At 34.6% G+C, this 12,293-nt stretch overlaps 2 protein-coding genes across 2 annotated transcripts; one reads left to right on the forward strand and one right to left on the reverse strand.

Annotated features, from left to right (window-relative positions):
- The first annotated feature begins 967 nt into the window (after positions 1 to 967).
- On the forward strand, positions 968 to 1,636 carry LOC122195218 (secreted RxLR effector protein 161-like). The gene has a single exon (XM_042896800.1). The coding sequence runs from the start codon at positions 968 to 970 to the stop codon at positions 1,634 to 1,636; it is 669 nt and encodes a 222-aa protein (XP_042752734.1).
- Positions 1,637 to 2,694: 1,058 nt separating this feature from the next.
- LOC111895589 (protein JINGUBANG) lies at positions 2,695 to 4,418 on the reverse strand. The gene has a single exon (XM_023891673.3). It carries the CDS (start codon positions 4,331 to 4,333, stop codon positions 3,005 to 3,007), a length of 1,329 nt encoding a protein of 442 aa, XP_023747441.1. The 5' UTR covers positions 4,334 to 4,418; the 3' UTR covers positions 2,695 to 3,004.
- Between the last annotated feature and the right edge of the window lie 7,875 nt (positions 4,419 to 12,293).

Here is a 12,293-nt window from a genome sequence, read left to right on the forward strand (position 1 = left end):
GAATGGAATTTTTAATGATGATAACAACAACAACGAAACTCAAAATCCCAAAAGATCATCAAGAATCAAGAAACCAAATCCTCGTTATGCTAATGCTGCAATAGATGAAGAAATAGAAACTGAACCAGACACGTATGATCAAGCCGCAACCAAACAAGAGTGGGTTTTGGCAATGAAGGAAGAATTCAATGCCCTAATTAGGAACTAGATGTGGGATTTAGTTCCAAAGCCAGATAAAGCCAGTTTCATGCAAGTGGGTATTTAAGATAAAACGTAATACATATGGATCAATAGGTAGGTATAAGGCACATCTGGTAGCCCGTGGTTTCTCACAGCAATACGGACTGGATTATGAGGACACGTTTAGCCCAGTGGCTAAGTTAACTACAATTACGGTTTTGCTAGCTTTGGCAGCAAGTAAAAGATGGAATCTATGGCAAATGGAGACTTAGATCATGTGATTCATATGGATCAACCCCATGGTTTTGAAAGTAAAAGTCATCCAAGTTATGTGTGTAAACTTAAGAAAGCCTTGTATGGGCTAAAACAGTCTCCAAGGGTATGGTTTGGAAAAATGGTTGAATTCCTTGAACACAACGGGTATATAAGTACTCCAGCAGATGCTAGCTTATTTGTGAAGAAGGTTGGAAGTAAAGTTGTGTTGGTTCTTGTTTATGTAGATAACTTGATAATTACAGGTGACTTGGAAGATATGATCAATCAACTGAAAGAGAATCTGAGCACTCATTTTCATATGAATGACCTGGGAAAACTAAGACACTTCCTAGGACTCGAACTAAGTTATGATGATGAAGGCATAGTTTTGCATCATCAAAAGTACTATATTGATTTGTTGAAGAGGATTAGAATGTTGGAATGTAAAGCAGCAGTGACACCCATGGATACTAATGCTAAACTGTGTGCACAGTCAGGAAGTAAGATACAAGATCCAACACTATAGAGAAAGATGGTAGGAAGCTTGATTTATCTCACCTTGACGCGACTGGATATATCATTTGCCATTGGTATTTTAAGCCGATTTATCCAGAATCCGAGAAAGCCTCATCTTGGAGCTGCACGCAGAGTATTAAGATACATCAAAACTACCCTACACTATGGTGTTCAGTTCAAGAGGGAACCTAGTTGTAAATTGATGGGTTTTTGTGATGCTGATAATGCCGGTGACTTAAATACAAGAAGGTCAACAACTGGCTATGTGTTCATGCTTGGTTCCAGCATCATATCATGGAGTAGCAAGCGTCAACCCACTGTGTCTTTATCTACAACTGAAGCGGAATATAGAGCTGTTGCCATGGCAGCTCAAGAGTGCACCTGGCTTGTTCAATTGTTGAAGAATCTAAACCAGGAAGTTGATTACAGCATTCCACTTTTATGTAACAATACGTCATCCATCAAACTAGCTGAGAATCCTACATTTCATGCTCGCACCAAGCATATTGAAGTTCACTACCGCTTTATTAAAGAGAAGGTCTTAATGGGCGAAATAGACTTGCAATATGTGAAGACGACTAAGCTAGTTGCAGATATCCTAAACAAGAGTCTAGCAAGTGAAAAGCTTATTGAATTCAACAACATGATGGGTATGGTAGAAGTTGATGTTGAGAGGGAATATTAAATGAGCAACATCTAGACTCAATCAAGCAGCTCACGTGCTTGCCACTATCCTTGTTTTTAGTTTATGTTTATTTTAATTTGTCTAGTATTTTCTCCTCTAAATAGTGGGCAGTTTTCAAATTGTAGTTTCCTGTTTTCTAGATAGTCATAGTGTAGTAGCAGTTATCTTTTTCAGTTTTTTTTTTTTTTTTTTTTTTGCCTTTTATGGCTTCTTTTTGTAATCTATTTCTTTTATGTTAATCAGATACACAAGTGTGTGTAATTGTGTGTTTCCTTCTTCATTGTTTTGTTGTGTTCCCTAGTTGTGTACTAGGAAGATTGTCTTTATCAGGTCAACAATACATTGAATGTTTACGGTGTATACAGGTTGGATAAATAACGTCTGAACGTTGAAAAAAAAAAGTTCCTGTTCATAAGTGATATGTCGCTAGTCTCAATGAATCAGTTTTGACATTCAAACATTATTGTTTTTATTGCACCATTAGCCCAACATAAACATTTAATGTAATTCTTTGTTTTTTAAACTTATATGCATTTTCCACGTAAGCAAATGTGTATGAACCATCAAGAAATCCTGTAATCAATAGGAACTCAGAGCATCTACAATGGTGAGTTCAATGAGAGGGTTGAATGAGGTGGCAAATTTAGTTGTCATTTAATCGATGAAACTCTGTCATAATAAGATGTTATCTTGACATTTAATTGATTTAGAGTTTAATGACTATTGAACTCTTCAATGGGAAAAAAAAAAGTTTTCTAATCTTAAATATAAATTAGCTTTTGTAACTTTCTGTTGAACGTTATAGACTTCAATACATTGTAGAAAAAAATTGATTGAGTTATATGGAATATAGAAAAATTATGTGGCAATCCATCAAACTAATGAGCTGTGGATGCCCTGGTGGCAATCAAGTAACCCTCAATATTGAATAAAATTGAAATATATGATGTTCAATTTGGATCTAACAGTAATGCAATATCAAAATAAAAATAAAATGTAAAACATGATGTATTTTGTACATTTTCTCCTTGAACTATGTATGCATTGATAGAGAGAGATACACACTTTTATATTTTGTTATATATAAACATTTACAAATGCTACAGTTTCTTCATCATCAAAAAGAAATCATGACTTCCATTTACATTTTATATATAAAATAATAAAACAAATTTTTGGAAGGCTGGCCGGTGATAGATCTTCATCAACAAACCATCTGATCAAACGTTTTCACGCTTTCTATCTAATGCAAACTTTTGTGATCTTTATCCATCATTTCAATCGACGATTCTCAAAATTCTCTTAATTTGAGTGCGATCATGGATCTCCACCACTAAAGGGCGGCGCGTGTTGTCAATTCCTTAAGCTTCATATGGTAATTTCCGGCTCTTCTGATACCCGCCATAGATTTACCGAGTTATCCAGACTACCACTGTACACAATCCATTCTTGATTTTTCTGATCATCATCTTCACTCGAGTCCTGAACCGCCAAACATTTCACCGGACCAGTGTGGCCATTCAAGACCGACAAACAATTATGAATGCCGCCACCTTCCCTCAGCCACACGCAGATGCTGTTGTCCGCCGACCCACTCAGCAACAAGTTTCCGGCAGTTGCGAGACAAAGCACTGCAAGCTTGTGTCCCCTCAGAACTCCGCCGTGTGATAACGTTTGCTTCTCCCGTTCCCAGAAGTTCACCAGTCCATCGGAGGATCCCGCGTACACGGTGGTTTGAGAGGTGTTCACCACCACAGACGTGACAGCGCTGTCCTGATCCAAAAGCGTGTAAACCAAAACGTGTTTTGTGGTCTTCCCGACTAACTCCCTCCGCCACACCTTCACCGACCCGTCGGCGGACCCGGTAAAAACCAAACCGTCAAACCCAACGACGACGGAATTAATGGCGTCGTCATGAGCGTTTACAGATTCTAAACATTTTGAATCTGAAAGCCTCCAAACTTTCATTGTTTTATCCCACGATCCTGAATACAATAACCCTCGTTCTTCATCCAAACTCATGCAAGCAACAGCATCGTAATGCTTGATCCATGGAACGTTACGACGACGTCTTACTTCAATGTAATTATTAGGGTTCATTGACTTCTTGATGTAATCTTTCGTCGTGGGGAGATTACCTACGCGTTTGTAAGCTTTTTTCTTCTTGTCTGAATATTTCCACACCCGAATTTTCCCATCCTGGTGGCCGGTAAATATGCGATCACCGGAAACAACAATCGCTTTGACTAAACCGCTACTTGATTTGAAACCAGAAAACTCCATCAGATTCTTCCACACTCTAATGTTCTTCGAATCCGAACCTGTGTACAACAAATCCCCCGAAGACGCTAACGAATAGATATGACCCTCTTCACGTATCAAAGACCCGATCAAGGCAGTGTTGTGGATGCTACCTTCGTCGCCATTGCTACCATGAGGAAGAGTCCAAGGAGATTTGGAGTAGGGTGATGGCATCTGGTTGATTGGTGACATGGGGTAGACTGGAGATGAATTTGAAGACAAGTCAGGGCTAGGTAATGAGGCGTTGCTACTGCGGTGATCGATGTTTTCCGGTTGTTGGTGGGTGGTGATGAAAACGTTTGGTTCTGAGCTGTGGAGGAGAACGGCGAGTTTTTGTCTTCGGATGAGAGTGTTTTTCTTGAAAAAGACGGGTTTTCCTGTCATGTCTTTCGTCATTTTGTTTGAGTTGAATAGACCGATTGAAGGAAGGTGAAACAGTTGATTGATGATTGTCTATATGTTGCAGGGATGAAGGAACAAACGAGATTAAATATCAAAGAGAAAGAGAATGTAAAGAGTCGTATTTATAATTGGATTTGTGGGGTGTGAAAAGTTGGAGTGTGGGTAGGCTGAAAGTAGGTGTTCCATTGGTGGAATTCTTCGACACCTGTCCTTACGTATATGACGTAAATTATTACATGTTATTATGTGCACACCCATAATTCAATTATTTTATTTCTAACCCTAGGCTGCTGCGAATGTTTAAAAGTTCAATTTGATATTATCATTAAATTATTTATCAATGAAATACTATATTTCAGGATAGTTTCCATATATATGTTGCAATTTGCAACCTACAAAACAAATTAAAGTAAAAAGAAAAAGCTAGTTTTAATCTAATATTTGAATTATGGGTGTTTACGGTTGTTTTAAGAGCTAGCTTTAATCTTTAATCTTTTAGTTTTTAACAAAAAAAAATGATTTAAACAACTTTTTTTTGGAGATTTAAGGCGAAAGGGCATTGTGCCTACAATCTCACTTGAAAAGTACGGTATTTTGAGGGTCACATCATCTTCAATACATCTTAGTAGTATATTAGTTTTTTTTTTTTTTGAACCGGCAAATCTAATCTACTCCTAAGCTAACAACACTTATTCTACCTATGTCCACGACTTGAACCCTCGACCTCAAAAAAGAAAGGCACCACCTGATACCGCTGAGCTTAGCCCTTAAAAATGGTTGTTATTTCATATCATTTATATTTTTAATTTTTGATTTTTTTAATATTAGATTAAATAAATAAACATAATTTTAAACTTAAATAAACACCTTGCTAATAGAAAAATTACATTAAAAATTAATATAAAAATCAATCAAATTATATTAATCAAAAGTTTCAATTATAATTGTTTTCGAATCACTAAAAATTTATAGATCTTAATATATATGACTATTTCTATTTTGGACGTGTTCAACACGAATATTTTGGGAGCGTTTGAGAGATTCTAGCTTTTAATGTTTGACAAAACGCTCCATTTTGAATAGAAAACATTGTTTGACACTACAGACTTTTAACATTTAATTTAAACAAAAATCTTCAAATCCAAATGCTACTTTATATAGCGTTTAACAAAACGCTACCAGCTAGAATCTACCCGTTTCCAGTTATTTTTGTCGAGCACTTCCTTTACCAAAAATTAAGTCAATTACTTAAAAACATTCAGATTTATTATTGTATTAAATTTGTCATCTTTAAATTTAATCATATTAGCTATTTATCAATTTAAATAAACAAAAGATAGACAAATGTTGGGATATATATATATATATATATATATATATATATATATATATATATATATATATATATATACTAAAGTCTTAATATTTTCATCGATTTGACAAGAAAGTCCTAAGATTTACATTTTTGTCAGGAAAGTCCTAACTACTAACAATTTTTCGCATGCTTACCATTTTTCCGGTTAGCCTAATTAGGACTTTATTGTCAAAAAATAAAGTTTATAATTTTCTTGTCAAATAATGAATTAGGACTTTACTGTCAAATAAAGTAAGTTTAAGATTATCTTGTCAAATCATTGAAAATATTGGCCCTTTATTAGATTTTTGTATTCCAAAAACTTTTAATTGTGATTTTCATGCAACACCACTGTTTTTTTTATCATTATCATCTTTATTCCGATACAATTACGATCATGTGAAAGAAGTGCAAAAGATAGAGCAAGAGAGGGTGAGAAGACTTGTAAAACTTTCTTATTGGTTCGTCGTCAAATCTTGAACTGAAAAGTGAGGACGGATTGTACAAACATAAAAAACATACGTCTACTCAAAAGGGTATGAATGTGGAAAAAGGGGTAGAAGGGTAGTTTTGTTTTTTCGGTGTTTTAGTTTTCCATTTTTAGGACTTGAAAAAGTCAACACAACCTTGGTTGTTTCTTTCTTTCTTGATTATCTTCATTTTTTCAATGTCGGTTTGTTGAGATTAATAAAACTATTTAACAAGAAGCAAACGTTAAGGATTTTAATAAGATCTAGCTAACTAGAGCAAGTTTCAATAACTCTTATGGTTAAAGACTAACATACCATTAAATTTCTAACCAAAAAAGGGATACATACAATAAAGTCACAATATTTTCAACGATTTGACAAGAAAGTTTTAAACTTTATTTTTTTGACAGTAAAGTCCTAATTCACAATTTGACACTAAATTTTATTTTTTTGACAATAAAGTCTTAATTACCGACTAACTGGAAAAAATAGTAAACTTGAATAAAGTATTAAAACTACCGGTAGCTAAGACTTTACTGCCAAAGAAATAAAGTTTATGGCTTTGTTGTCAAATCGATAAAAATATTAAGACTTTAGTATATACATATATCCCCAAAGTGTTTGAATAATAATTTCATTGCAGATTAAAACTCATAGGAAAATTGAGAAATACCATGAAATAAAAAGCCAAATTGCCCCGGCCCAATGAAAACATCTGTGATCATCCGAGAAGGCAATCAAACCACGCCATCATTATTCCTCCTTGGTACGATGTTCACGTGTGAAGATTTGTGCACATAAGGCTGGAGGGTGTGGTGCAACCGAAACCGCACTCCCTTCGTTGTCACGTAAGCGCCACGTCATTTTTACCACAAAAGTGCGGTTCTTAGCCACACTTTATTTTTTTTTAAAAATTAATTTAAATAAAAACTTTAATTTCTCCCCAACCAATCACAAGCTAGTCAAATTATCCCCACCCAATCACAAGCTGCGGTCATTTTTTGCCGCACTGCGGTTCGAACCGCACCCAAACCGCACCCTAGATGCGGTGTTCGCTGCTTATGTGGCAAAACTGCGCTCCCTCTACCGCACCACTCCCTCAAGCCTAAGCCAATACGCAATAAAAAAAACTTTTCTATACCTTGTAACCTAAGCATTTAGTTTAAACATGATGCTACACATCTAAAAACTATTTTATGTAGCATTTAAATAAAAACTATTTTCTTTTTTATCAATTTTCAAATTACTTTAAAGTTTGAGCGTTATTTTTATGTAATTTACATATTTTATAATCTTTTAAGTATAATAAAAAGAATAAGTTTAGTTTTTAATTAATAGCTATCAACTACCTATTACTTTTGGCAAACACATACAAGAAAAACCTATATAATTTTGATATGTCATCGAATCAATCAATAAAGACTTTAATATAAAAAATTAAGAATTAGATAAGACGACAAGTGTAGGAAATCTAGAAGTAACGGGGAAGCTAATTTTCATTTTGAAATCCTTAAAAGAGGATTGAATTATGAATTATGAATTAGGCCGTGTGTTCTCTGTTTTAGAATTCAAGTGTGTGGAGTTAGACTTTTCTTTCATATTAAACATGTGTTACTTCTTTAGGTTATTTTGGATGCTTTCAATTTGACACCTCGAAAGGTTTTTGTGGCTGCATGTGAGACCTATGAACATGGCTTATTTTTGTCTTTGCATTGACAATATTTCCGGACATATGTCAATTTTTTTTTTTAATTTTTTTTTGTAAATATAATAGTATTTGTTAAGGGCTAATCATGAAAATGACAAAAATGGGAGTATCTATTCACAAAATATCACATTTTCGAATAACTTTTATATTCATTTTGCAAAAACGAATTTCTCAAAATTCTTTTTTTTTCTTTTTTTTTTTATCAAAACTGTTTTATAAATGGTCACGGGTAAAAGAAAAACGGATATTTATTTATTTATTTATTTTGCAAAGCAATATCATCCGGTTTGCAAAATATTAATGTTAGTTCAAAAAATGACACCTAAGAGTTTCTAGCCTAATTAATGATTACTTTTTATTTAAGTAGATGGTTCAAGCCTTATTTGAGAACTATTTGAAATTATGAGTAAACTATATTTGATATTGTAATTTTTTATTTTTTTTAAATGACGATTATTTTACCAAAAAATAAAATCTAAAAATGTTTTTTTTTTTTTTTTTTTTTTTTGTAGTTTTATGAGACCCATTTCTCAAAACTAGTTGTTATATTGTGATATTTTATAAGTTTGTTTAATCCACCCTATAACAATAATAATGATCGGAGGAAACCCAAACTTTAAGTTTCATCATCCACCGGCCAAAAGGTTTTTCAAGAGGGATGTTTTTTTTGACATTTGAATAAAATGTCGTCCACGACGAAAATAAGTAGCTTTTGAAGGGGCTTCTTTTCAATATTCTTAACGAGTTTTAGAGCGTGTTGTATTTTTGTTTTTGGCTACCTTAAGTTTGACTGTAAGTTAATGTCAGCCTATAATACTAAGCGGAAAACAAAGTTATCGACACCGGAAAACCACAGCTCACCAGGATTTTTATGTTGGTCTTGGTCTTGTTTTTTTGTAAATGTGTTTTTCTAAAAAAGTCGGAAACTATGTTCCAAAACTAATAATTTCATGACTAATTATATAAATGGTCCATGTAGATATTAGCAGCGACATGTGTTTTTCATCTCCATCATTTTCTTCATTAACGGACACATGTGTTTTTTCTTCTCCAATCGTTTTCTTCGTTAGTAGGCACATGTACTTTTTCATCTCCATCATTTTCTTCGTTATGATTTACATTTTTTTTAGAGCCAGCGAAATTTCATTAAAAAATCACTCTCTAGAAGACAAAGGCAGCACAGAGGAAAAACAAAAAAAAAAGTGGAAATTACATAACATTGAAATGACAAACACACCATGTAGCCCAACTACAATTTTTATAAATGTCCATATGTTTCACCCAACTAAACATCATAGTGATGATGATGTTAACCACCAATTACAAAGATGAGACGCACATTTTATTGAAAATTATGTTATTCCGAGCCCTCCAAACACCCCAAAAATAATCATAAATAATTGCTAAAAACATCCTCCTTTTTTCTGGACAATTTCCCAATGGGCTGCAAAATTAACTAAACCATCAACCAAAGAAGCACACAAGGAGAAAATACCACACCAATTAAGAATTTTGTCCAATATGTCGAGAGCAAAAGGACAACTAAGAAAGATATGCACAATTTTATCCAAACCTAAGTTACAACTATAAAATGAAGTATCAAAATTTTTATTCCTCTTCGAGAGAGTGCAATAGCAGAGGGAATGTGATCCATGCAGTCACGCCAAGTAAAACATAAGACTTTTAAGAGAACCAAATTGATCCAAACTGTGGGATTGTCCACCGGCATATTAAGTCTCGAATCTATCAAACTACGAAAATCGCGCAAATAAAATTCTCCATCCGTAGAAACTTTCAATTTCCACGTATCACTGCCACCAAAACAACATCCGACTCCAAGAAGTTTTTTAAAACAATTAGCTCATCAACCTCAATTTGATTACTAGGAGCCCTTTTTCAAGCCCAATTAAACAAAGTAGTATCCAGTCTCTCAAAAACAAGACAAGACTTTTTTTTTTATCCAAATCATATAAAGATGGAAACATAGAGATAATGTTGACAGACCCAAACCAATTGTCATGCCAAAATAAGGTATTAGAACCAGATTTGACACAAATGTCAAAAAGAGAGAAGAAATCGACACCGGTGTTCTCTAAATCATGAATTACCCTCATGATTTTAAACCAAACACTAGGGAGTGTTTTCTTGGCCATGGACTTCATTGATTTTCTGACAAGATTATGAATACTACAAATGACTCGTCTCCATAAGGATTTATGATCAACATTATATCTACAAATCCATTTTTTAGAAATGGAAGTTTATATAAAATCAAACAAAGACTAGCAAGAAGTTAGCACAAGAAGAAGGACTAAGCCATTATAAGAAAAGCAAGAGTTAGGCTTTGGAGCCACAACGTCCAATCAAAAGACAATTTACACCTATTCGAACACCAAAGGAAAGAATGAGAAACAATGTTATAAAAAAATATGACACTTCTTTGGTTGCTCGTTACCAAATATGCTCTTATTTCAAAACATCCATAAGAACCACCAAGCAATAAAGAACACTCATTCCAAAACGTCATTAAAATTCTTCCCCAATCTAACATTCTCAAACCAATCTACCCACTCATTGGTAGAACTAAAATCATGAACCTCCAACCCCACCACTTCAAAATTTTATCCAAAAACTGCTTTAGCAACCCAGCAGGAAAAGAACACTTGATGCACTAATTCTACTCCACTATCACAAATCGAATACATGATCGACTGAATATCCAACCCTTTCAAAGACAAATTTTGTCTATTAGGAAGCTTATCTAAAAAAAAAATTCCAACATCAAATATTTACTTTAAGAGGAACCAAAGACACCCATCTAGTATTATTGCCAACAGTACCCAAAGTAACCCGGTTAATCAAGTTTCAAGAGAAAGAAAATGTGTAAATACCTGACGAATCTAAGTCCCACACCCATTGATCAAGCATCACAGAAAGAGGAATCGAGGACATAACCGAAATTAGACTTGCAAGTTGTTCAAATTCCGCCCCTCCCAAAAAAGAACGACGAAAGGAATCTGAAAACGAAACACTATTACACTTATCTGCAACTGAAGTTTCCTTGTTAGTCTCTTAAAGCAAATAACCTCGTAAAGCAATAACATCCCAAGTCCATGTATACCTTGTAACCCTTAATATTTTGAGTACTTGTCCATTTTAGTCCCTTTATGAGAAAAGGTGGCGAATGAGTACGCGGGGCGTACGCGAGTGTAAGCTCAGCGTACTCATATGCGTGCATTTGACGCAGAAGCCACCTAGTACGCTGGACGTAGTAGAGGGTACGTTGGGAGTACTAGGCCCAGAGTGAAAACCCTAATTTAGGGTGAGTCCCCTATATAAAGGTTATGATGGCCTCATTCCTGGCCACCATTCTCAGACACTAACCCTCTTAAACCCTAGTTTTTGTTCATAGTGATTGTGAGTACATTTGAGAGCCTTGGGAGTATTCTTGTGTTTCTTTGGAGTGAAGAAGGAGCCTTGAAGAAGAAGGATTAGGATTCCAGGCTTTGGATCTTAGCTTATCTGAGTATGGAGCTTCATTTTGAGGTATAAAGCTCAAAGCTTTCTCACTCTTTTGATTTTGCATCTTAGTAGAGTATATTTAGGGTTTTGTCCCAAAAGTTGAAGACTTTATGTGATATTGGGCTCCAGAAACTATGATCAACCCCCTTTGAGTGTATTTAGTGGTGTAGTGTCATAAAAATCCAATCTTAGTCGTTGGAATCAAGCCATGCATAAGATATAGGCTTTTTGAGATAAGAGAGTGAGTGTTTTGTGTGCTTGTGACCATTCCAGCCATGCAAAGGCTTAAAGTCACTAACTTTATGGAATAAGAGCTATTAGGAAGTCTAGATCTGTGGTGTGATCCAAGGTCTTAACTAATTAAGACCAAATGAGTGAGAAGACTAAAACTGGGATGTATGTTAGGCGTAGTCCCAGTACGCGCAACGTAGGGGTCGAGCATCCCCGATGCACGCATGACAGCAGAGTACACCCAGCGTAGTAAGCTGGTACGTGCAGCGTACTCTCTGCCGTTGACTTTTGGTTGAATTTTAGGGTTTGGTCCATTTATGGACTATTAAGGCCATTAAGGGGTAAAATGGTCTTTTACCCTTCTGTGAGTTTGTAGAAGGGTTAGTTTAGCTTATTGGGAGCCGTGATTAATTAGGGACAATTTTCATGTGTGTTAGGCAGAGGCTAGATTGGTGATTTGAGTTTGAGATTAGCCGATTTCTTGCGAGGTGAGTCTTCTCAATATACTTACCATGAGTAGTATCTTTGTGTGACCGAGACGTCTTATGTGTTTTATCTATGTATTGTGATATTCTACATTTTTGTCTTGTGATTTATACTTATTATTATTATTATTATTATTATTATTATTATTATTATTATTATTATTATTATTATTATTATTATTAT

Source organism: Lactuca sativa, chromosome 7 (assembly GCF_002870075.4).
Source record: "Lactuca sativa cultivar Salinas chromosome 7, Lsat_Salinas_v11, whole genome shotgun sequence".
Classification (NCBI taxonomy): domain Eukaryota; kingdom Viridiplantae; phylum Streptophyta; class Magnoliopsida; order Asterales; family Asteraceae; genus Lactuca; species Lactuca sativa.